General features: G+C 38.7%; 1 protein-coding gene across 1 annotated transcript; it reads left to right on the top strand.

The window, feature by feature from the left end:
- The first annotated feature begins 166 nt into the window (after positions 1 to 166).
- On the top strand, positions 167 to 25,855 carry LOC113838960 (zinc finger protein 431-like). The gene is made up of 5 exons (XM_035453651.1): positions 167 to 653; positions 17,242 to 17,368; positions 17,579 to 17,639; positions 18,485 to 19,599; positions 25,716 to 25,855. The coding sequence occupies exons 1-5, from the start codon at positions 651 to 653 to the stop codon at positions 25,763 to 25,765; spliced, it is 1,356 nt and encodes a 451-aa protein (XP_035309542.1). The 5' UTR covers positions 167 to 650; the 3' UTR covers positions 25,766 to 25,855.
- Positions 25,856 to 27,182: the final 1,327 nt, after the last annotated feature.

Raw genomic sequence — 27,182 nt, 5'->3', positions numbered from 1 at the left:
CTGCCATTGCTGTTTATCCCACACAGCAGTGGCCCCGGAACTTCAGGGATTACAGAGATCTGATCCTGCTGAGTCTGAGAAGACAATGGAGGGAGGGGAGGAGAAAGGTTGGGAGGGGATGGGAGGGGCTAATGGAGGCTTCAGTGCCCCAGTGGTCTGCTCTGTCCCTGTTCCATGTCTCCCAAGTGAGCTTTCTCTAATTCATTTTGATTTGTTGTGATTTAGATTGCTGCATCATCAGAGACACTTATTGGTGTGTACAACCTTTTTAATTATATCCACAAGGAGAAGGGGAAGGTCCTATGAGCAGCTGGAAGACAGCACTGTCTGTAATCTGAGCCAGAAGCCAGTGCTATTGAAATGCATATTTTTGCAGATGCAGTAAAGATTCTTTACTTGTACTGAAGGCATGGCAAGGAACCACAATACTGTGTCTTTAAGCACACTCTAAACCTATGGGAGGTGCTCTTGTCACTCAAGCCTCACTATCCAATCAGGCTCTCAAGGAGACATGCCAATCAGAAGAGATGCAGGGCTCTTCCGGTCATCGGGCTTCACTTTGAAGAGGAGACAGCGGTTTTGTGTGCTCTGGTGCTGTTGCTGCTGCAGGGAGCCGAGCTTAGAGCTTCAGTGATCTGGGAAACCACAAAATGGTGAGCTAGGGGATGCTGTCTGCAGATGGGAATGAGCAGATAGTGAGGTGTGGCAGACAGTGTGGTGGGTCCTCCCTGTATCTGGGGGGAGAATTCAGCCTGATTCCCAGTCCTGTGAAGTCCCATGTGGCCATGTAAACTCTTTGCCTAGGGGGAGGTCTCTCAGTAATTTTACTCTGTGGGCTTAATCTGATCAGATCTTTGGGAGGAGGGAGCTGGGTTTAGGAAGATGTTTCTAGTGAGCACTCTTTTTTTGAGACAGGGTTTATCTGTATAGCATTGGAGCCTATCCTGGCACTCACTCTGTAAACCAGGTTGGCCTTGAACTCACAGAGATCTGCCTGTCTCTACTTCCATAGTATGTCCCTCTAAGTAGGACTGAGCTGAGAGAGGACTGGCTCTGACACCCCAAAAATAAGCATAGGCTTACCAGCCTTATTTGGATGCCAGGAAACTTTTGTTCACTATGATTGTCCATATATATTTGGCTTGAAACCTTAGAAAGAAGCCACCTCTGATTTACAAGCAACTAGGCCCATCCCAATATCTAAGAATAGGTGTCTGATAAAGGATCTGCTCGAGGAGGCAATCAGGGTCACAACAATCCTTAAACCATGGTGTCATAAAATTCTAGGGTTTTTTTTTTTTAGGAAAATCATAGTTTTGTCAGGTGTGCAATATTAGACCAAGTAACAATTATTGGAAAATGAAACACAGTTTTCTTAAGACCTCTGCATCACACAAGGCTTTCATTTAAGTCGAAAGGCTGGTAATAGTCTGGGGACAGGAATTTTTGGAAGGATTGCTTCAAATCCTGAGAACCAAACTCTTCCCAGCTTATGTAGCTTTTGTTTTGTGTTCTAAGGACACTGTGTCTTAATTCAGTAATGTTCTTGAGATGCTCTGTTTCCCATGTGTGGCATTGATTGACTAGTCTCCTCCTGAATTTCTCCAATTATAGGATAGTTTTTGATGAATTCATATGATTCTCTGATTTCCTTCCATCCTCCCACCCCATTGATGTAGTGTACAGGATGCTATTCTTCTCCAGAAGCTTAGTTATTCTTGTAGATATCCTCTGCAATACCTCCCAACCTAGAATTTATCTTTTCTACCTTCTACTTGTCTTATCTTCCTTGTGCCCTATGACCTTCACCTCAGGATCCTGTTCCTGAAGACCTGTTGTTTCAGGACTGTGGTGGACTTAAGAAATCATTTAAGGAATATCCTGGCTGTCTGTATTTTACTTACCTGCTAATATCCACTTCTAAGAACTGGTATTTCTCTTGTTTATTGTGCTTATCTTTAGAGAAAAGGTGGGGAATCTTTATTGTGCTCTAGTCTCTGGACCACATGGAATACAGCCTGTTTCAACTTTTCAAAATGATTCTTGAGATTATATATGCAACATAGTCACCTTGTCTTTTCAGTCTCCCAGCCCTATCAATAACTCATTGTTTTCTAATCTGTGTCCTGTTTTTCTTTCACTCAGTTACACAGTAACCAGAGTTACTGTGTGAATGCGACCTGTGTTTGCTTGAAGGGTTCCCCAACTCTGAGGCAGGGGATTTGGTGTGCAGGACTTTGAGTGTGTAATGGAATGCACACACAATTGACTCTGTGCTTTGGATGAGGAACAGGTTGTGCTATATGAGAGAGGAGGAGTTTCTACTAAAATACTTTTTAGACTGGGGCTCTCTCTACTCTGCTGTAAGGGCAGAGCTGGAAGGATTGTGCTGTCAGAGTCATTTGATCTCTGATCCCCAAGTAGCAAAACTGCTAATATGCATCCTACCAGGGTGGCCCTAGGCAATGTGGGTTTTTTTTAGGGAGAAGGTATTAGCAGTCAGGAGTACTAGTGTCAGGTAATTCGTGGGTTCTTGTCATGGTTTCTTCTGCCTTTGCTGAAGTGAGTTGTAAGAAGGATCACAAGCTTTACCATGGTGGGTAAATGGTGTTCAGAGCAGGTCTGTTGAGCTATCATTTCATTTATTCATATATTTAATTATTGTTTGTTTTTCATGACAAGGTTTCCTTGTGTAACCACTGTGGCTGTCCAGGGACTCACCTTGTACACCAGTGTGGTATGAACTCAGAGAGATTTTACTGCATCTGCCTTGCATGTCCTGTTATTAAAGGGATATGCCACCACCTTACCACCCTGTAAAATTTCAATTCTGTTGGAAGTTGAACAGAACATGAACTTTTGTGTAATTCTGTTGGCACATATGTTGAGAAGGGCAATGGCCTCTGTCCTCCATGCCCCCATTGTTGATTTTCTGGGTAATGGGAGACTCTGCAGCCCTGGCATGGGGGATATAATTCTTCCAGAATCATTGTCCAGTGTTCACATATGGGCAGTGCTTCTGGTTGCAATGGGAAGACAGATTAGAAAACTGAAGTTCTGGTTTCTAGAAGTTCTGAATATTGTGTTACTTCCTCAAGGTTGTATTAAAAATATTGCAAATAGTTTAGAAACTTTTGGAACAATGGTGATGTGGATTGTCTTTCATGTATACATGAATAGAATGCTTGTAACTTGTTGGTGCAAATAAACACAATGATGTGATTCAGTGAAGTTTAGTTCCATGGGGAGAAAAGGAGTTTCTGGTGTGCAGAGATTTCTCAAGTGTACAAGGTGCTGTGCAGGTAGATTGGGCAGATTCCATGTTATGTGCCATAGGCCATGGAAATGTTGAGCATCCCTTTCCTTTTTTAATTTAAATTTGAAACTAGTTTATTTTACATGTCAATCACAGTTTCCTCACCCCCACCTCCTCCTCCCCTGCCCCTCACTGACCTACTACCTCATGCCTTTTCTTCAACGTCTGTCATATCATTTACAGCATGACCTATCCATCCGCTACTTGATGAAGGATCTATGATTGCATATAAGGTACTCATCAATCTCATTATCAGAAAAGGACATTTAAGGAAAACCCTTGACTACATTTTTAGCAGGTATCATCCTTGTAGATCATTGGACATTTGCCTAGTTCTCGATTTGTTTTTAAATGTATAATGGCTCTGTCTATTATTATATATTTTTTTTTCTTGCTCTCCTCTATTCTTCCCCTGTCTCAATCCTCCTGCTCCCTCAAGTCATCTGCTCTCCACCTCTTATTCCTTTTTCATTCTCCTAAATCTTTCTCACCTCCCCCCATGGTCCCAATTAGCTCAGGAGATCTTGTCCCTTTCACCTTCTCTGTGAGAGCATGTATATGTCTCTTAAGATTCTCCTTGTTTCCCAGCTTCTCTGGTGGTGTGGATTGTAGACTGTTAGTCATTTTTTCATGTCTAAAATCCATATATAAGAGAGCACATAATATGTTTTTATTTTTGTGACTGGGCTGACTCCCATCCATTTGCCCATGAATTTTAAGATTCCATTATTTTTTCTGCAGAATAATATTCCATTGTGTAATTATACAACATTTTCTCTATCCTTTCTTTAGTTGAGGGGCATCTAAGTTAAATCCAGGTTCCAGTTATTACAAATAATACTGCTATGAACATGTTTGAACAGACATCCTTTTTTTTGAATGTTCGTCTTTTGACTATGCACCTATGAGTGGAATTGCTGTATCTTGTGGTATATTGATTCCAATTTTCCTGAGGAACTTCTGTACTTATTTGCAAAGTGGTTGTAAGACTTTGCATTTCCAGTAGCAGTGGAGGAATGCTGTTTTCCCAATCCTTTCAACCATGAACTGTCATTGGTGTTTTTGATTTTAGCCATTCTTACAAGAATAAAATGCTACCTCATAGTTGTTTTGATTTGCATTTCCATGATTGCAAGAATATTTATCACTTTTTAGTTGTTGTTTCAAGACAGGGTTTCTCTGTGTAGTGTTGTTGCCTATCCTGTCACTCGCTCTGGACATCAGGCTGGCCTCAAACGCACAGAGATCCTGCCTCTGCCTTCCAAGTGCTGGGATTAAAGGATTGCACAAAATACTGAGCACTTTCTTCATTGTCTTTCAGCCATTTTGCACTCCTCTATTGCAAAGTCTCTATTTAATTCTGTTTGCCAATTTTTAAATGGATATTTTGATGTATTGGTGACTAGTTTATTAAGTTTCTTGTATAGTTTGTAATTCAGCCCTCTGTCAAATATGGGGTTGATGAATATCTTTTTCCACTTTTTGGCTGCCATTTTGTTTTGTTGACTGTCTTTTGACTTACAGAAGCATCTCAGTTTCAGCAGGTCCCATTTATTAATTGTGGATCTCTGTGTCTGTGCTACTGGTGTTAAGTTCAGGAAGCTGTCTAATGTATAAATCCTTCCAGGGTACCTCCTACTTTCTCTTCTAAGATGCTCAGAGCGGGTGGATTTATGTTGAGGTCTTTGATCCATTTGCACATAAATTTTGTGCATGGTGATGGATATTCTTCTGTCTGCAGTGCTTTACATGCCAGCATCCAGTTATGCCAGCACTACTTGCTACAGATATTTTCTTTTTTACATTGTATAATTCTATCTTCATTGTCCAGCATCAGGTTTTCATAGGTATGTGGTTCTATATCATAGTTTTCAATTCAATTCCATTGGTCTACCTGTCTTTTAAATTATTTTCCTTTGCTGTTTTATGATTGAGCATCAGTGGAGTTGTATTTACCTGAAAGAAAAGGAATTATAAGTAGATTTTGATCTATAGCAAGAGATCATCTAGAGCATAGGGCTTCTGTTTTTGGAAGTAATATCAGTCGCTTGAGAGTCATAAACAACAGTTCAAGTGTCATTTTGAGGTGATTTTGTGAAAGTTGTGAAGTCTGTGTTTATTTAATTTTCATACACTTAGAATTATATGGAGATGGGTAACATTGTTCATGATCACCCTTTTCCTTTCCTATGGATCATTTGGTCTTTTGCTTAAAAGATGCCAAGATTTTTCCTGCCTTACTCACTAACCCCTTATTTCTTTCAAAAAATATTTTGCATACATTTTATTGTTGTCTCTTTGTGACAAGTATAGATTTCATATCATGTGATCTGTGCAATGATTTTGTGTAAAATATATTGTTAACATAGTTATATTTATTTTCTTAAAAAATAATGGACCCTCACCAATTTGTCATCATAAATGTGTTATCAATTCCTGAAGTTTTTGTTTTTTGTGGAAGTTGCTATAGAATGAGTTTTAGGTTTTTTTCTTCTTTATCTTAGATGCTTGCCTGTTCCCATTTCCTGGCATATTGGCATACCTGTGTTTTCCAGTTGTTGCTATCTTTATGTTTGTGTATTTGACACTTAAGTGATTTATATGATCAATACATTGGCTTTGCATTTTTAAACCTTCTCATATATTACTGTCTCTGTCTCCTAATTAGCCTCCGATATCAGCATGTCCATTTTTAGGGTCATCTAAGCAAACATCAACTGAGTGTGTTCTTAGATCTGAATATCTGATTTCTGCCTGAAAAATATTGTGTTGATTGATGGTTGATGTGGGAAGAAGACATCCAATGAGTTGACAATGTCTCTGGGCAAGCGGGACTGGGATGGTTAAGAACTCTAGTTGAATACAATATAATTACAGAGCAAAAGAGAAAATAAAGAAACAATGGTTCCACATGGTTTTCCTTCAGTGCCTAACCTGAGTTTCTCTCCTAAGCTCCCAAAAAGTTAGACACTGGCCTAAGGGTAACAACAAACTCAGTACATTGCCAGATTTCTTTTACTTTCAGTAATCCTTTCTCAGAATACTTTAAGGAATTAATTCATTTCAACTTTCAGGACTTCTGTCTTCTTTATAAATAATGTCTTACTTGTGCTTCAAATATGTTGGAATATTCATGACTTACTGTATTACAAAACCTGGAATCTGGTAGTACATATTGCTGCGGTGGCTGGTGGTTATGTTTTTATGCTGGTATCCACTTATCTTGCTTTGAGGTGATTGCAGGTTAAGTGCTGATTTCTCAATATTTCTTTGTTGGAGGTGTGTTTTTTTCTTTGACTTCTATTTGCTCTCTGTTTTTCTGATCTGAGGGCCTATGGTTGCACAGGGCTTCTCACCCCAATTAGGGGCTGGAAATCTTGCTGTAGGTGTGGTCTTTGTTCCAGGAGGGAGCAAGTACACGATAATGGTTTGTACTCGACAAACTGTCCCTGCTACTGTTTTAGAATGGATAAATCTAGTGTATCCAAGGGTTGCCTAGAAATCACAGAGATCCACTTTCCTCTGCCTCCCAAGTGCTGGGTTTAAAGGTGTGCTCCACCATGACCTTGCATCTATGGCTAACTACTGCCTGGTTGCACACTCTGGTCTTCAGTCATGGGTTTTTTTTTTTCATTTTTGGGTTGTTTTTTTTTTTTTGTTTGTTTGTTTGATTTAGACGGGGGTTTTCTATGTGTCCTTGGAGCCTGATCTAGAACTTGCTCGAAGTCACTGAGATCCACCTGCCTCTGTCTCTCAAGTGCTGGGATTAAAGGCATGTGCAACCCCCAAATGGGAAGTTTCACTTGTTAATGCACAATGCAGGTGTACATGGTGTTGGATAGTGCAGATTCCACAAGTTGTGTCATGATACATGTGGCAGGAAGTGGACCTTAAATTTCTCTACATTATTTTCTGTGTGTACATTAGTGGTCCTAGGTTTTCTCAAACCACAAGAGGACATGAGAGTTTGGAGAACCAGCCAGAGTTTACCCTCATTTTTGGAGAGCTCTAGACAATATATCCTGAGTAGCAGGAAGGTACGAAGCAGAATTTTAAGGTCATTTTGAGTTAATTATATGGGATTGTGAAGAATGTTTTTATCTGAGGTGGAAGTCAGGATCAGGAACTATTTTCCTGTGTCTTTAAGCACACTGAAACCCTATAGGAGGTGCTCTTGTCACTCAGGCCTTATTAGCAAATCAGACCCCTACGTGACTTGGGTGTCAAAAGTGCTACAGGGACCTGCTGGCTGCTGGATTCAGGATGAACTTTGAAGAGAAACTGGCTCCATTGCTTTTGTGTGCTGTTCTTTGAGAAATGACAAACTGGAAAACCACAACCTGGTGAGGAAGGGGTTGCTGTTTCCAGATGGAGAATAGCAGATGTTGAAGTACTGGAGCCAGTGTGCTGGGTATTCCCTGGAACTGTGTGGAAAGCTGCAGCCAGTATTCCTTTCCTGTGATGTTCCATGCAGTCCTTGAAATGCTCTGCAACCAATCGCATGCCTCTCAATAACTTTCCTTTCTGGAGTGAATATGCTCTGAACATTGGGGAGAAGGAGTAGTGTGTAGAAACATTTTTGTAGTCGACTTCAACATGTTTTTGATGCCCACATGGAAAGCAGATTTTCAAACTTGAAGAAGTCTGGTTTCTTCATTACCACCTAGAGAGTTTCAATTCTTTGCATTTCAGCTTTTTTCTTTTCTTTTTGGTTTTTGTAAACACTATTTCTCTGTGGCTTTGGAGGCTGTCCTGGAACTAGATCTTATACACCAGTCTGGTCTGGAACTCACAGAGATCTGCCGGTCTCTGTCTCCCAAGTACTGGGATTAAAGTTGTGTACAACCAATGCCCGGCTTTTGCATTTCAGCTTTACATGAAAGATCAATTTATTGTTATTTTTGTATACGTTGTAAAAGGCATATCATGTGTTGGGTAGCACTCCACTACAAAGCTGTGATGTAGAAGAGTAAAATTGGTAATAAAATGATTTACCAATATTTAAGAGATTGTATGCCTCACAAAGTAGAATTTAGCTGAGGGAAGGCTACTTTTAAAACACAAACATAAGTATATGATAACCAGGTCTGTTAGAAGTTATGATGCTAGGATAGATATTCTTTCACTAGCATTTTCTAGACATTTGGCTGCAAATAATTACAAATGAGCCACTCCTGATTTAAAACCAGCCACGAGACTAATTTTCATATCAAAGAATAGGACTGTAACAAGCTGCTCAAGGAGCAATTAGAGGGTTAAAAGCAACCTTAAAGCAGGCTGTGCCATAATGTTACAGTTTTCTTCTTGAGAAAGGCAGAGTTCTAGTAGGTAGACAATAGGACACCAGGTGACAACTATTTGAAATGTAAAGCTCTGTTGTGTTACAGACTTGTCCGATCAAGCAAGGCTTTAATTTAGGCCACAAGGCAGGGAGGGGAATATTTTTGTGATAGCTAGTGACAGCCTGGGGCCTAGGTTTTGGGAGCTTTCCATAAAAACCTGAGGTATTGCCAATAAAACAGACAGTCTTGTCTAAAACCAGGAATTTGCTTGGGAAAGCTAGTAATGTTCTGGAGCAAAGCATTTGTGGAGCTGTTGCTTCAGATCTGGAGTCAGGGGTGAGTGATTTTGAAATTTGTGTCTCGGCAGTTTTTTAAAAGGTCCAGGTCTGGAGTAGAACCCAGGGCCATGGACCCCTATTCTGTATCTTTAAGCACACTCTAACCCTAAGGAAGTGCTCTTGTTACTCAACCTTCACTAGCCAATCAGGGACACCAGGCCAACCTGCCAGTCACAAGTCTTAAATGACACTTCCTGATGCCATGCTGCAGGTTTGGTTTTACAGCGCTACAGGTGCCAATGGATAGATTGCTGTGCTGTGAGTTCTGCTCTAGGGACTTTTGATTGAGGATGTATGAGCCCACATGGTGATGATATCCCAAGATGGGGAAAACTGAATGGGGAGGCATGGGAGACCATGTGTTAGGCCTTCTTGGAGGCTGGGTGGGAAACACCTGTCACATTCATTGTTCTGTGAGGGGCCCTTTGATCCTAGAAACTACCCAGAACATGGTGATGGCTGATGGATACTTCGCTCTGTGGACTGCATCTGAGTTAAGCATTTTGATCAGGGAGATTTGTGTAGAAACATCTTTGTATTCATCACCAATGTCCTTTTGTCACATATGGAAGGAAACTGGCCAAACTTGGAGAGGCCTAGTTTCTCCAGTGTCTTCTAGAAGTCTTGCACTTCACATTTAACATTTAGGTAAAAGATCCATGTGGAGTTAATTTTGTCCGTGTTGTAAATGGCATTGTTTTTTGAGACAGGGTTATTCTGTGGTTTTGGAGACTGTCCTGGAACTACCTCTTGTAGATCAGGCTGGTCTCAAACTCACAGAGGTTCACCTGCCTCTGCCCACGTGCTTGGATTAAAGGCATTCACCACCACCACCCAGCTTTGTCTTCCTTTTTTGTATTTATTTATTTGGTTGGTTTCTAGTCAGGGTTTCTCTGTGGCTTTGGAGGCTGCCCTGCAACTAGCACTTGTAGATCAAGCTGTTATTGAACTCACAGAGATTTGCCTACCTCTGCCTTCCAAATGCTGGGATTAAAGGCATGCAGCACCACTGCCTGGCTACTTTTCATTTTTTAAAGATTTACTTATTAATTACGTACACAGTGTTCTGCCTGCATGTATGTCTGCAGGATAGAAGTGGGCACCAGATTTCACTACAGGTGCTTATGAGCTACCATGTGGTTGTTGGGAATTGAACTCATGGCATTTGGAAGAGCAGGCAGGGCTCTTAACCACTGAGCCATCTCTATAGCCCCTACTTTTTGTTTTTTGAGACAGGATTTCTCTGTATAGCTTTGGAGCCTTACCTGGAACTTGCTCTGTATAACAAGCTAGCCCCAAACTCATAGAGATTTGCCTGGCTCTCCCTCCCAAGCCCTGGGATTTAAGGCCTGGGTCAGTAAATACAGGAAGGGATGGGGGAAGGGAGGGTAGGAAGGAATGGGAGGGAGAGAAGGGAGCAAAGGGAGGCTGTGGATCACAAGCCTCCAATCTGTCCCCACACTTCATCTCCCACATGACGTTTTTCTAATTTGTTTTGATTTGGTCTGATTTGAATCCCTGCCTCCTCGCATAGTTTTATAGGTGTGTAGAAACTTGTCAGTTCTATCCAGGAGTACAAGGGGATGTTCCTATGCAGACCAGGAAAACATCAGGGTCTGTCATCTGAGCCAGGGGCCAGTGCTATTGAAATGCATATCATTGCAGATCTAGAAAAGATTTTTTTCTTGTGTGGGTGGTACGGCCAGGAAGCACAATACTGTGTCTTTAAGCACACTCTAACCCTGTGGGAGATGCTATTGTCACTCAATACTCACTTTCCAATCAGGCTTTCCATGTGGCCTGCATGTCAGAAGAGGTGCAGGGCTCTTCCTGACACCTGCCTTCAGGCTTGACTTTGAATAGGAAACTGTTTTTGTGCTGTGGTGCAGTTGTTGCTGCAGGGCACTGTGCTGGGCTTCAGTGATCTGGAAAACCAGAGATGGTGAGCTAGGGGATGCTGTCTCTATATGGGGAGGAGCAGATAGTAAGGTGTGGCAGATAGTGTGGTGGGTCCTCCCTGTATTTGTCTGGGAAACTGCAACCAGATTCCCTGTTTGTGAAGTGCCATGCAGTCTCTGTGAATTATTTCACCTTGAGGGAGGCTTCTCAATAACTTTGTTCTGTGGTCTTCATCTGATCAGAAAATTATGAGCAGGGAACTGTCTGTGTTTAGGAGCACATTTCTAGTCAACTTCAACAATATTGATGTATATATGGAAAGCAGGTTTCCTAAGTCTGGCCTATTTTCCCATTATTATCTTAAAATTCAACATTTTGCACTCAACATTTGTATGTAATACACATCTATAGTTAATTGTGTTCAGGTTATCCCGAGGCATCTCATGTGTTCGCTACCAATTTCCCCATGATGCCCTAATGTAAAAGAATAGAATTGGTGATACAAATGATTTACCAATGCTTAGGAAATAGTATGTCTCCCTAAATAGAATTGAGCTGAGCAAGACTGTATCTGAAAGACACAAAAGTTCAGCACATGCTAACCTGCCTATTTTGGATGCTGAGATACACATTTCTCCACCAGGATTTTCTAGACATTTGTCTACAAACTGTTAAAAGGAAGCGACCCCTGAAGTATAACAAGCAAGGGGTCCCATCTCCATTTCAGGAACAAGCCTCTGAAAGATGCTCATGGAGGCATTACAGGATTACAAAAAATCTCAAATCCTGGTGTTATAAAAATTCTAAGTTTTTATTATTTTCTTGAGAATAAACTTAAATTTTTCAGGGGGAAAATGTGAGAACAGGTGACAATTATTTGAAAATATAGCACAGTTGTGTTATGATCTCAACTCATCAAGCAAGGCTTTAATTTAAGACCTCAGGCTGAGAGGACTCAGTAACAGCTTGGGGTTTAGGGCTTGGGTGCTTTCATTGGGGCCTGATGTTTTGAAAATAAACAGAGCTCCTTCTGTAATATCTGCAGTATGTTTGGGAGAGCTGGTAATGGTCTGTGGTCAGGAACTTTTGGAAGTGTTGCTTCAAATCCTGAGAAGCAAACTCTTCTAAGCATATGGAGCTACTGTTGTCTGTCCTAAGGCCACTGTGTCTGAAGTAAGTAATGAACTTGTGATACTCTGTTTCACTTGTGTGGCACTGTTTGACTAGTCTCTACCTGAATTTCTCCAATTATATGATACTTTGATGACTTTCTATGATTCTCCCATATCCTTCTTTCCCCCACCACATTTATATAGTCTACAGGACGCTATTCTTCTCAAGTATCTTAGATAGTCTGGGGTATATACTCTGCAATACCTCCCAAACTTAGCATTTATCTTTGGTACCTTCTACTTGTTCTCTCTTTCATATCCCCATGACCTTCAAATCAGGACACTGTCCCTGAAGAGTGACCTGTTATTTCAGGTCAATGGTGTACTTAAGGAATACCCTGGCTGTGTGATTCTATTTTACTTAACTACTAGTATCCACTTCTAAGGACTGGAATCTTTCTAATTTATGGTGTTTATCATTAGAGGAAAGGTATGAGAAATTTTCATCTGCTATAATGCAAGTCTCTAATCTCTGAAACTCAGGGTCTTAAAGCCTATTTCAAGTTTTCAAAATAATTTTTGAGATTGTAAATGACTCATGTTCACCTTGCATTTTCTGCCTCCAAGCTCTATCTATATTCCATTGTTTTCTAATCTGTGGCCTGCTTTTCTTTAACTCAGTTACACAGAGGCAACAGTTACTGTGTGGATGTAACCTGTGTATGGTCCAAGCTCTGAGGCAATGGCTTTCCTGCACAGGTCATTGAGTGTATAATGGAATGTGCCCACAAGGGACCCTGTGCTTTGGATGAAGAACAGGATGTGTTATATGAGAAAAGAGGAGTTGTTACTAAAATACAAACTTTTTAGACTAGGGCTCTGCCTACACTGCTGTAAGGGCAGATCTGTAAGGAGTGTGCTGTCTGAGTCATTGGCTCTCTGAAGACCCAATAGGGAAGCCTCTAATAGGAGTCCTAGCAGCATGGCCCTTGCCAATGTGGGTTTTTAGGGGGCAGGTGTTAGCAGTCAGGAGTACTAGTGTCCAGGTAATTTGTGGGTTCTTCCATGTTTTTTCTGCCTTTGCTGAAATGAGTCATAAGAAAGATGATGGACTATACCATGGTGGGTGAATGGTGATCAGAGTAGGTCTGTTGAGCTATCATTTCATTTATTTATTTATTGACTGCTTGTTTTTCAACATAGCATTTTCCTGTTTAATGGTCATGGCCTACTGGGACTCACCATATAGAGCAGTCTGGTCTTGAATTCACAGCGATCTTACTTCATCTACATCACAGCTGCTGTTATTAAAGGCATGTGCCACCACCACCACCATCACCCATTAAGCTTTCAATTCTGTTGGAAGTTGAACAGAACATGAGACAGTGTGTAGGTCTGTTGGTACATATGTTGGCCTGGGCAATGGCTTTTTTCCTCCATGCCTCCCAGTATGTATTTACTGGCTAAGAGGAGATTGCAGCCCAGATATGGGGGATATAATTCTTGCAGCATCACTGTCCGGAGTTCACATATGGACAGTTCTTCTGTTTGTAGTGGGAAGACAGATTAGAACTGAATGTCTGGTTTCTAGAAGTTCTTAATATTGCATTCCATTGTCAGGTTTGTATTAAAATATTGCAAAGTGTTTAGGAATTTGTAGAAAAATGGTGGTGTGAATTGTCCTTCACAAATAAATGATTAGAATGCTTTTTATTTGGTGGTGCAACTAACCACAATGATATGATTCAGTGAAGTTCAGTTCCAGGGGAGAAAAGGAGTTTCTGATGTGTAGATTTTTCTCAAGTGTGCATGGTACTGTGTAGGTAGATTAGACAGATTCCATGTTATGTGCCATAGGCCATGAAAATGGGGAGCATTTCTTTCTTTTTAAATTTAAATTAGAAAATCGTTTGTTTTACATGTCAATCACAGTTTCTTTCCCAATCTCCTCCCATCCTTGTTCTGCTCCTCAGGAAAGGTGAGGCCTTCCACAAGTGATCTTCTAAGTCTGTCATATCATTTGGAACATGGCCTAGGACCATCCCCATGTCTCTCAGCTGAGAGAGTCTTGCTTTATGTGGAATGGTCTCCTAAATTCCATTTGTACACTAGGTATAAATTCTAATCCACTACAGCCTGGATCCATCCTAAACTGGTTTCTCTGCTATTAGTCTGTGGTCCATGAGCTCCCCCTTGTTCAGCTCAGCTGTTTCTGTGGATACCTCTTGTCTGGCCTTAACCCCTTTGCTCATCATTGCTCCCTATCTGAAACTAGATTCCAGGAGTGTAGCTCAGTGTTTAGCTTTAGGTGTCTGTTTCTGCTTCCATCAGCTACTCGATGAAGACTCCAGGATGGCATATAAGTTAGTCATTGATCTCATTATCATAGAAGGGCATTTAAGGTAAATTCTTGACTATTGCTTACAGTGTTATTTGGTTTTATCCTTTTAGATCACTGGACATTTTTCTAGTGCCAGATTTCTCTTTAAATGTAATATGGCTCCATCTATTATGGGATTTTTTTTTCTTTCTCTCCTCGATTCTTCCCTTGTCTCAATCTTCTTGCTCCCTCTACTCCTCCTCTTCCCTACTCTTCTTCCCTTTTCATTTTCCTAACTCTTTCTCCCCTCCCCACATGGTCCCAGTTAGTTCAGGAGATCATGTCCCTTTCCCCTTCTCTTTGAGTCCATGTATATCTCTCTTAGGATTCTCCTTGTTTCCTAGCTTCTCTGGTGGTTTGGAATGTAGGTTGTTAAGGTGTGAGAACCAATGGTGTGATCTGTGACTTCTATCTTGTTAAATTTAACCATTTTAGCTAGCTAATATTAAAAAGTGTGTGAAATGGCTGAATGGATGAAGGTAGTTGCTCCCATGTCTTCCTACCTTACTTTGAAACTTTAGCACCTGTGTTGTGGGGTGAAAGCAAATTGACACCTGAGGGTTGTCATCTGATCTACACACACACACACACACACACACACACACACACACACACACACGCACGCATATGCATGCATAAACACAGATAGATAAATAAATGTTTAAGACATAAAATGAAGGGGTAAGAGTTAGTTAACCCTTCTATGTACATCAACTGAGTGGGTAATTTTTAATGCAGTGTCTAACTTCAGGAAAATTATATAAACATGCAACATTATTTAAAACTATTGTATAGATTTTATGAAAGTTATTTTTATACCCTCTATAATCAATGTTATCAATAATAATAAAAATGAACAAACACAAAGTCTGGTTTGACTTGCAAAATCTGCTGTCTTTGAAGAGGGTAGTAGAACTGTAATTAACATACACAAATATGTTAACAAGCAGTTTTTTGAATGAGTTCCGATCATATACAAGAAATCCAAAAAGCTTGTGAAGTTGAGATTTTTTTCAGTGAGTATTGGAAATACACATATCACAAAATATTTCCAGTGAAAAATTATAGTAGCATCCAATAGGATGGGCCCCTCCATTAATATTTTACTGTAGTAGTAGCATAACATCATGGCTCCTAATTTCATGCAACTAGGGTCATAAGTAATACTGTAGCCATTATTGTTAAGGTCACTATTGTTTGAAAAACAGGAAATTTAGAAATCATTACTTTGTGCAATTGAGACTAGAATAGAAATTTTGCTCAGAGATAACTTCAATTATCTTTATGTATAAAAAGCTCAAATAAAATTAGCCATTGATTTTCGCACTGAAAAACTATGAGTGGAAACATAAATACACTTTAACAGAGAAACTTAAGTTTGTATGAATATACAAAAATTTGTACCACTATACAAAGATTTTTTAAGCAAGAGTACAAATATATTAACAGTGTGTTGTAAGAGAAATTCATATAAATTTCTATTAATAAACAAAACATTTGAAATTACTAATTGTTTTTAAGTTATATTAGATTCAATAATCTACCCTTTTATTTTATGATTCCTATATTTTCCTAAATATAAGTTATCCATGACCCATCAAATAATCAAAAGATTCCCACCCACCAAAATTTGGGAATGTAGGAGTCATGTTCTCCAGACATTTCCTGCTGAAGGCATCCTTAAGGGGTCACTGATAGAATTTGAGATTAAGTTTAATTCCTGTGGTGAGCAACAGTAACTTTAGTTGATATATATGGCCTGTCAACTTCAAGTGGTCTCACTTGCTATAACAATATCTATGTCAACCTGGAGCAAATCCATAGCCTCTTGTTTTCTGTGGAAACAAAAGAAGAATTGCTCCTCCAAAGCAGTTTTGATTTGACAAATATATTTTACTGTTTTAAAGTTAAGGCATTCATAAAGTATATAGACTCCTTTATTTCAACAATCCCTCTTTTAATTCCATTTACATCTGCAGCTATTTAAATGTTTGACTTTTAGCCTTTTTACTGCCAAAGCAACCTTTAGATTGCTAAGCCACACATGGATCTTCATCATACTCCCCCAGATGTCAGTGCCCTCTTAGGATTTCATGGGAGCAAAATCTAAAACTCACAGCATAGTCATATACAGATGGAGAAGAACAACACACAACCTTACTAGAGTTCTAGCATTTGCATATTTGTGCTCTGGCAATCATTTTGACTGAGTTTTCCTTGCTACTTAGTGTACTGGCTGTTCAAAGGTAAACAGTAGGGAGAAATTCATTACGGAAATATTTTTCAGCATTCTCAGGCCTTACATTAAAATATAGCATGTTGGGTAAAATTTACTTAAATGTTTAATGTTTTAGCTCTTTAGCTTTATACCTTTTGGTGAGGGAACCTTCAAGGTCCCAAATTGATACACAGTTACATGTTATATAATGCATGTCCTTTACTTGACTCATTTCTAGCCAATTTTTCTCTAGTTAAATGATCCAATCTACCTTTCACCTCTTGACTTTTACCTTTCTCCATTTATGTATATCTTACTTTCCTTCCTACTTCATGACATGTTGTGTGGCTGGGTAGCTGGCCCTAACTCTTCTTTTTCTTGAGCCTTCCTCCTTGCTTCCAAAATTATCCTTCTGTGTATACTTTGTTCCTGATACCACAGCCTATCCTTTCTCCTGACTCACTATTGGATAAACACCTCTTCATCACAATATGAGCTATTGTATTCAGGCAAAGAAGAACAGCTTCATAAAATTAAACTAATACATCAGAAAAACATCAACACATAGTTACTTCATGTAGCAAATTTTCTATACCAAAAAAGTAACACATTTTAAAATAAGATTCTACAGAAACACACATTTACATTACGGTCAGTATTTTGCTTTAAATTGCATACATGTATGTGATATTTTAGAATGCCATGAAGTATAATGATGTGCATATTGACTTCACTTGGGAAGAGTGGACTTTGCTGGATACTTCTCAGAAGAATCTCTACAAAGATGTGATGCTGGAGACCTATGAGAACCTCAATGATATAGGTAAGAGTATGTTTTCCTTCCCATTTTAAAATAATAGGACAACTGTTCCTTGGTTATTGGTGCTCTTCTTTAATTTGATTGAGAAAGAAAAACAATGTAATAAATAAATCAAAGTTATAAAGCTCACTGAGGACAGTAACATAATTTTTGCACATTTGCATATATTATTTGTCAGTTATACTCTATACATTTTCTTGCCCTATATTTTAGGATACTCTTGGGAAGACAATAACGTTGAAGAACATTGTGCAAGTTCAAAAAGACATGACAGGTAATTTTCATTTTCAAGCTCACAGAAATGTGTCTCTGAAGAAATTGAAGTGTGTCTTGAAGTTTGAAACAGAAACATCAGTGTATTTAAGCACAGCTTAATTTGCATTGATGATTATTAAATTCTCACAAGAACATAGAACGCCTTTTCAGGTAGTTTAACTGCATTTGCGAGGCAATATTTTAAAAAAGGAGACAAGGATATAATGCATTGAGAGAAACTGCCACTTAAATCATTACACCACAAAAGGTATGATGTAGTACCGTAAATGCACTTATTTCATATTACCTATATTACTAAAGATATAGACAAGATTGAATTGATAGTCATGTCTCCAAAACTTCCATTAAGCAAATACTCCATAGAAAACTTGGTTTTACTCATGTACTTGCTGTGACAGGAGCAATTATTGTCAAGAGTCAAGGGGCAGGTATTGTAGGGATGTGTAATCACAATAACATATATCTATAAGGAACAGAAAGTCAAACTGAATTAACTGAGGAAGCCTCTATGACTCACAGAGAAGGAAAAGTTAATAATACAAAAAAGGATGATAAAATTCTGAATTATTCTAGTTCTCCTCATTAAGTGAAAAAATCACCTGTAGAAAAAGGTTCTGAAAATGAGAACCATGTAATAAAGGATTATATCTTCCCAGCTATTTTCAAAGATACGTGCAACCCTTAAAGAAGGGGAAAAGAAGAATGTAAGCACAGTGATAAAACTATAATATCTGATTCTTCTTTACAACTGAAATAAATTGTAATATTAATTTATACAGTTAACAAGATTCAACATTGTATTGAATATGGTAAAGCATTTACATATTACCCTTTTCCTGGCAGGCATGAAAGAAGACAAACTTTAGAGAATTCTTCTGTATACACACAATGTGATAAAGCCTTTGAAAATAACAGATATCTCCAAAGTCATGAAGAAACCCACACTGGAGAGAAACCTTATGAATGTAATCAGTGTGCTAAAGCCTTTTCTCATCACAGTACTCTTCAAATGCATAAAAGAACACACACTGGAGAGAAATCCTATGAATGTAATCAGTGTGGTAAAGCCTTTTCTCGTCACAGTACTCTTCAAATGCATAAAAGAACACACACTGGAGAGAAATCCTATGAATGTAATCAGTGTGGTAAAGCCTTTTCTCGTCACAGTACTCTTCAAATGCATAAAAGAACACATACTGGAGATAAACCCTATGAATGTAATCAGTGTGGTAAAGCCTTTTCTCACGACAGTACTCTTCAAATGCATAAAAGGACACATACTGGAGAGAAACCCTATGAATGCAATCTGTGTGGTAAAGCCTTTTCTCGGCACAGTTACCTTTGCATGCATAAAAGAATACATACTGGAGAGAAACCTTATGAATGTAATCAGTGTGGTAAAGCCTTTTCTCAGCACAGTCATCTTCAAAACCATAAAAGAATCCATACTGGAGAGAAACCCTATGAATGTAATCACTGTGGTAAAGCCTTTTCTCAGCACAGTGCTCTTCAAAGTCATAGAAGATCACATACGGGAGAGAAACCTTATGAATGCAGACACTGTGGTAAAGCATTTTCTCACGACAGTACTCTTCAAATGCATAAAAGGAAACATACTGGAGAGAAACCCTATGAATGTAATCTGTGTGGTAAAGCCTTTTCTCGTCACAGTACTCTTCGACTGCATAAAAGAACACATACAGGAGAGAAACCCTATGAATGCAATCAGTGTGGTAAAGCCTTTTCTCAGCGCAGTCATCTTCAAAGTCACAAAAGAACACACACTGGAGAGAAACCCTATGAATGTCATCAGTGTGGTAAAGTCTTTTCTCGTCACAGTACTCTTCAAATGCATAAAACAACACATACTGGAGAGAAACCTTATGAATGTAATCTGTGTGGTAAAGCCTTTTCTTGGCACTGTTACCTTCGCAAGCATAAAAGAACACACACTGGTGATTATGGAAATTTCCAAGATCAAATCTCAAAAAAATGAGGGAAAAGTACAATAGAAATGATCAGGATGGAAGCTGACAATAAATGTCTGTAAAAGATGGTTGTCTAACCAAAACCACAAGAGTGAGTTTATCTCCCATATGATAATAGGCATCATTGGGAGATCACAAGTCCACATGTGAGATGTACCCCTGCTTGATTTTATACCTCCTGTTAGGACAAATTACGAACTTTCAGGCTCGAAGTCTGACTTGTCTGAATGGGCTCATATTCTGCTTCCCCGATACCTGCAAACATTCAGTTTGGAACTCTGAATGGTGGTGACTTGTTGGGAGCCATGAAGCTTGGCATTAACCTTTAGGCCTAAACTTGGCACACCACATGGTTATAGAACTGTCTTTTGTTTATAAATGAATCCGAAAAGCATGAGCACCCAGAAGGTGCAACATGACCCAGACGTCAATCTATTGTTCCTAACACAGGTCCACTTACCTAAGCAACCCTCCCGCATCTCACCATTTACCTAGGTAACCCTTCTTCTCCCCACCACTCATGAACTTTTGACCCTGCCAACATTTTCTCTCTGTAGTTTCTAACATCCTGGTTGAATGAACACCTTTATCTTTGGCTCTTCTCCCCCTCCCCCTCTACCTCATACTACTGACTATATAGGCTAGCCTGGAAAAAATAAAATTTGCCACTAAATCAGAATCCTGTCTGTTGTCATTCTGTCTTGTCACTTGTCCCCATCCCGTCCACACCTCCTCCCCCCGATATCTTGCTGTAGATTGCCGTTCCACAGGTCGAGACAACTACAGTGACTATAGAGGACATACAGATTGTGGCAAGAACCTGAGATTGAAGTCACTCTATGGATTAGTTCATATGATATTTCCAGAGCTGTGGAGAATGGAAGAATTTTTAGGGAGGTACCTTAAGTTTTGATGCTCGAGTATCAAATGCCACACAGGATTCTTTGGTTATAACTGAGGACAAGCTGACATATACTGTATTTTGTTTCCACTCAGCTGTGATGGGTCAGTCCCCTTCACTTCTTCCACCCTTAATTTTTGGCAAATCATGCTGTTTTCAGTGACAGAACCCGCAGTCCCTTCTGGGACTCTAATGCTTCTCAGTCCACACCAGCAATCACTGGTACACTCCTGATTAACAGGAATAAGGTTGTTCTATGTGACATTTATATCACCCCCATTGAGAAATATCTAGTGAAAGAGTAGAGACCATGAAATTCTAAATTCCAAGTGAATTTCATTTGGAAAAAGACTGCTTCTTCCAGATAAGATTCTATCTACTGTAGCAATATTTATGGCTTATCTGAACATCTTGCTGGAGAGGCAGGACCTGAGACTTTGGGTAGGCTTTCAGATGGAAAAACTTTTAATATATGGCTTACTTATATTTGTTAGCTGGGCATATCACTTACCTTCCATCTAAACCTGTTATGACCCAAGGATGAATTACTTATGTCCACATGACTGTACCAGATAGTATCAGGCAGGAATCATCTCCCTATTTTTCTATTAAAAACAGCATGTTCAATGCTGAAACAATAAAACAATCAACAGAAATCGACTCAGAACACTTTCTGCAATTATTTGCAAATACTTTATTCACACCTACTTAAAAGAATTAAGAAGGGAATAGATTGGGAAAGAAGAAGAAAGTGATGCCATATATTTTAAATAAAATGGATAAAAATAAATGTTACAGAAAAATTTGGCTAGAAAGTGATCTTAGCAATAAAGAGCACTGGTTATTATTGCATTGGACATAGATTATATTTCTAGAAACAGTGGTTGCTAACGATCTCCTGCAACTTCTTGTCCAAGGGAACTATTTCCCTCTTCTGGCCTCTTCAGGTGCTGCAAACATCCAAATCCAAATGTGGACAAACACACATATACATAAATTTAAAAAATAAAATTCTATACAGTAATGTCATAGCCTTGAGATTGACAGCAGTAATGACTTGTCAAAATTTCTTTCTGGTCCTCCATAGAAGCATATGTAGCCTTCCTCTGAGGAAGCTTGCTCAGAAGGAAAGAAATAACTATCATTAACAGTGTTCATTTGTGTTTTTCCCATTTATTTGTATTTGTGTTCTACGTCTTTTATGTGTGAGGACTGTGGTACTGATATATCTTTTACGTGTATACATTATACATGTATACAGCATACATTATAATGTACTATAATAAATCACACATTGCTGGGCATTGTTTTTGCACACCTTTAATCCCAGCACTCGGGAGGCAGAGGCAGGCGATTCTCTGTGAGTTTGAGGCCAGCCTGTTCTCCAGAGTGAGTGCCAGGATAGGCTCCAAAGCTACACAGAAAAACCCTGTGTCAAAAACGAAAAATAAATAAATAAAAATAAATAAGTAAAAATAAATCTCACATTATGTTTATATCTACATCATAACATATACTCTAAAAAATAGTTTTTCTCTGTAAATTTCCATCAGCCTAAGTAGTTAGAGTTGCAATCTTCTATCCCTATTAAATTTTCCAAAGCATAACCTTATGCCAATGTAAAGGAGATTTACTGATGACAGTAGTTAGTATTCAGCCATTTGTATTGGCCTGTACTTGGGTTTATGACAGGATATGCCTTTAGCTTCAGCTACTAAGAGGGCCACCAGTGTTTTTTCACTGTGTTCCCTTTTAAAAGGGCCCTGCCCATCTCCCATTCTGCTACCCTCTCTCCCTCTCTCCCTCTCTGTGTCTGTGTCTCTCTCTCTCTCTCTCTCTCTCTCTCTCTCTCTCTCTTTCTGTCTGCCCTTCATCCCTCTCTCCTATTGCTCCTATCCCTGAAGGCTGGTCTCTCCCCTTCCTTTCCCCATGTTATCATCCCTTTGCCTAATAAAATACCTTCTAGTTGAATCCTGTCACAAGGAGTCTTTCTTAAATTTAAACAGCGTATGTGGAATGAAAACTCTTTGCCAGGATATATCCTCTTTTAACATAAACCACCAGTGGATACATGCTGTTAATAAAGATGTTATAGCAAAACAAACTTGTCTTCCCTGTTGTAAAATACATATCACACAGAGTTTCTCTAAAAAAAGTGTTAATCTTGAACTTGCTTTTAAAAGTTTTCATTTCCTAACTCTGAGGAATTGATTGCATTCAATCAACAATTGTAGAAAACAATATGGTGTCCACCTTATTCTAATATACATTGTTTTCTTCATCATAGAGGAATGAAATGCATTTAGCACTCAGAGCTATATCCTCCGAAGTTCAAACAGCAGAATGCTTTAAGCAAATATTTCACTTTCTGCTGAAACAGCCTTCCATCCCCAACCCATTTTCTCCTATTGCCAATTGAGGGGATTGGAGTTTACAGGGAGAATGCTGGCCATTGATTTCTTTGAATTTTTATTTTGACTGTAATCTTGCCATTCCTATTCAAAGGACAGTTTTATAAGTACAAGTCTGTTTGGTGTCTCCTTTTATCAGTGGTGACATTGATTTTGTGTGGGTTTTTATTATAATTTAATTATAATACAGTTTCTCTAAAAATGAGGAACCATTACCTAATTTTGTATTCTGAGAATTTACTGCAAATGAGTTATTTGGGGTTTTGTTAGTTTGTGTACTTTATATTGGAAAACAAGTTTACTTTTCTCCCCTTTATCTTAGAGTCTTCCCTCTTTATTTCTTTGCGTATCTGTGTTTTCATGTTTTCCCTAACATTATCGTTTGTGATTTGGCTTGGTAATTGGTTTTTATGGTTAGTACATTGGTATTGGATTTTTAAAATACTCTCCTGTACCGTTCTCTTTCCCACTTTGCTTGAATTCTTAAAATGACATAAGCAAGTATCATCTGATGGAAACACAGTTGATGTCTTGACCAGAACACAAGGGCTAGTTTCAAGGTCTGTGAGAGGTTGTGTCACATGGTGATGGTTGTGGGAAGGTTCTTCCACTGAGAATGACAATATCCCTGAGGAAATGGCACTCTGCTGATTAAGAAAGCTGAGCCAGGAGCTTGTGACTTCTTTAGTCACAGAACTTGGAAGGCAAAAAGTACATGCAACACACAAAAAAAGAAACACAGAATATATCATATAAAACTAAGAGAAAACATATGCAGATGTACAGATGAAGATACATGTTACTGGGTTAATTATAGGTTAATTTTATCTGTGAGTGTTCACTTGCATAATAAACTGATTAACCCAAAAGTTCTAGCTATAAGGATTCATACCCAGCTGTTCTCCATGACCCAAAGGGAACCAAAAGAGAGCAAGCCTGTCCTGAACCCCAGACCAAATACCATCCTCAAGTTCACCCCTGTGACCATGCAGAAATGGGCATGGTCAGTGCCATAAGTGAGTCTGGTTGCATCTCTCACTACAATTCCTCTTTTATTCTAAAGAAAAAGATTTATACTTGATACAAAACTATATACAAAGAGAGCATATGTCAAGTATTCACTGAGACAGAAAAGTAAGAACACACACCCTTAAAAACTATTGCCAGTGAAGTAACAAGAGCAAATGGCAAGAAGCATATAGCCAGTCAGTCTTAAGTTAAATGCAAAACAGATTTCCATAGAGTTTCCTTAAAATGTAAAGTTTAAATCTTGTATCTAATATTTCTATCTAGGAAGAGAGAACAATACTTCTGACATCATGTCTGCTTGTAGAGAAAAATACTGACAACATCCTGTACCTAAGAATGAAGAAAACTGTTATTTTTCAGGAAGTTTCTATTTAGAGAATATGTGAGAAAAACTATGGAGTCTGTAGTCCCATCTGTGCAGATATGGTCTATAATAGCTCAGAGGGACAAATGAAGGGGAACCTCCCTTGTGATATAGCAGTGTTGTAGATACAGCATCCTGCACTGCCCAAATATAAGCCTGCATGACAATAAGACTAAATCCCAATTTATATAATAGAGTTGGGTTAATAATCTATCATCACTGGCAACACAGGTTCATTATTAGTAAAATAATCCTTAGGGATACTCTCTGCCTAGACACACAGGGGAGGGTCTAGGCCAAGCTAGAAATGACATGACAGACTTTGAATATCCCCTGGAAGGCCTCACCCACCCTAGGATTCAGACAGGGGTTGAGATGAGGACATGGGGCAGGGGAGGAGGAGAGGGAAGGAACTGTGACAGACATGTAAAATAAACTTGTTTCCAATAAATAAAAAGGAAACTAATCCAGCATAAGGGTAGCCCAAAACATTACCTTGGAGGGAATTCAATGAGGAGTATGAGTATTTTATTACTTTTAATTCTCCAGCATCAATTCTGTATAATTCATAAACTGCATTGGAAATCTTTTAAAATAACATTTACAACGATTCTGATTCAATGTTATGGAGGTAATCAACTCATTTCATAGAGGCTGGCATTCATTTAAATAATGGGAGTCAGTGCTTAAATTATATTACCAACTGTACAGATGAAAATTCTCCAAATATTACACATTATGTGTATATATGGTCTCTTGCACCTTGTTTTTCTATCATTTATATATTTCATATATGTATGCATGTGTAACACTAACTCCTGATGAGATGGCATTAATGTTAATTGAATCTATTATGTGTTACTATATATATGCAAATATATTTCTATTCATGCATATAGATACAGATTCCTAACAATAAACATTTAGCGATAAATGATTCTATTATTTACTGCATTTCATTCTAGCAAAAGTACCATAATGGCTATTCCTTATCATTTGTTCACTGGGAGACATAAAACACTATGTCTATTTACCAAATCTAGGGCACTGACGTAGAAGGAGTGACACAAGTCCATCTAAGCATCGGTTATTTAGTTCACGACTACATTGACATTACTTACAGTAACATAACTGAGGTGCAAATCAAAGGAGTCCCTTACAGTAACATCGATACAATTCATGATGATACATAAAGCTGGCACCCTTGGAACTCCTTGCCCTATTTGATGGCAGCTAGTCCAGCTAGACTCCCCTCCCCAGCAAAGTTACCACTTATGTAACTATGTAGAGATGCCTTGTGAATCTTTCAACTTTCAGAAGCGTTATTGCAGAAGAGGCGGGCTCTCAACAATTCACATTCACCAAAGAATACACACTGGACAGAAACCTTACCATTGTAATATATGTGGGAAATCCTTTACTAAGAGATAAATACTTAAAAATCATCAGAGAATACATACTGGACAGAAACCTTACAATTGAATTGTATGTGGCTCAACACTTTAAGTTAGTCAAAGAATAGATAACAGAGAAAATGTTTAAAAAATGTACAAATTGTGGCAAGTTCTCTGCCCATGATTCACCTCTTCCAGGACACACATAGAAATCAGAATACTTAAAATTTTAATGATTATGTTATGTTCTATGTCATTTCCCACGTATCATCTCTGCAAAACTCTCTACATCCATACAGAAGAGAAAGCTTATAAATTTGAAGCTTATGGGAAAAACCTCTCTTGGGTTCTTCAAGCTTAACTCTCATTATAGAAACCACACGAGAAAAAACACTCACAATGTTAAAATGTGGCAAGTTTATTGGAGTGCTCAAATTGTCAAATCTAATACAGCATCAGTAATGGAATAAAACCTAAAAATCATTCAGAATTTAAAAAAAAAATTTTTTTAAAGAAGTTCTTTCTCCACATCCTGTCCACCATAGGCTGTCATTGGTGTTATTGATTTTAGTCATTCTGATGGCAGTAAGAAGGTATCTCAGAGTGGTTTTGAGCTGCGTTTCCCTGATGGCTAAGGATGTTGAGCACTTTCTCAAGTGTCTTTCAGCCATTTTATATTCCTCTGTTGAGAATTCTCTATTTAGTTCTGCACTCCACTTTTTAATTGCATTGTTTGGAGTTTTGGTGGCTAGCTTATTGTGTTCATTGAATATTTTGGAGATCATTCCTCTGCCAGATGTGGGGTTGGTGAAGATCTGTTCCCATTCTGTGGGCTGGAGTTTTACCTTGCTGACTGTCCTTTACCTTATAGAAGCTACTCAGTTTCAAGAGGTCCTATTTATTAATTGTCAATCTCAATGTTTGTGCTACTGGTGTTATGTTCAGAAAGTGGTCTCCTGTACCAATTTGTTTGAGGGTACCACCTACATTCTCTTCTAGAAGGTTCGGTGTGGCTGAATATATGTTGAGGTACTTGATCCATTGGGAATTAAGTTTTGTGTATGGTGATAGCTATGGATCAGTTTGCAATCTTGTACATGTCAGAATCCAGTTATACAACACAATTTGTTGAAGATGCTTTGCTTTTTCCATTGTATAACTTTAGCTTCCTCATCAAAAATCAGGTGCCCACAGGTGTGTGAGTTAATATCAGGGTTTTCAATTAGATTCCATTGGTCAACATGTCTATTTTTATGCCAATCCTAAGCTGTTTTCAGGACTATGCCTCGGTAACAGAGCTTGAATTCAGGGATGGTGATGCCTTCAGAAGTTCCTTTATTGTACAGGGTTGTTTTGGCTATTCTGTTTTTTTGTTTGTTTGTTTGTTTTTCCATAAGAAGTTGGGTACTGTTCTTTCAAGGTTTGTGAAGAACTGTGTTGGGATTTTGATGGGA

This window comes from Cricetulus griseus, unplaced genomic scaffold (genome assembly GCF_003668045.3).
Source record: "Cricetulus griseus strain 17A/GY unplaced genomic scaffold, alternate assembly CriGri-PICRH-1.0 unplaced_scaffold_1, whole genome shotgun sequence".
NCBI lineage: Eukaryota > Metazoa > Chordata > Mammalia > Rodentia > Cricetidae > Cricetulus > Cricetulus griseus.
This window is presented reverse-complemented; position numbering and strand designations above follow the sequence as displayed.

Excerpts from the sequence above, each read along its gene's own strand:
- LOC113838960 (XM_035453651.1), top strand. Across the intron at positions 17,369-17,578 it reads TGAGAACCTCAATGATATAG|GATACTCTTGGGAAGACAAT; the intron begins GTAAGAGTATGT and ends CCTATATTTTAG. Across the intron at positions 17,640-18,484 it reads AGTTCAAAAAGACATGACAG|GCATGAAAGAAGACAAACTT; the intron begins GTAATTTTCATT and ends TTTTCCTGGCAG.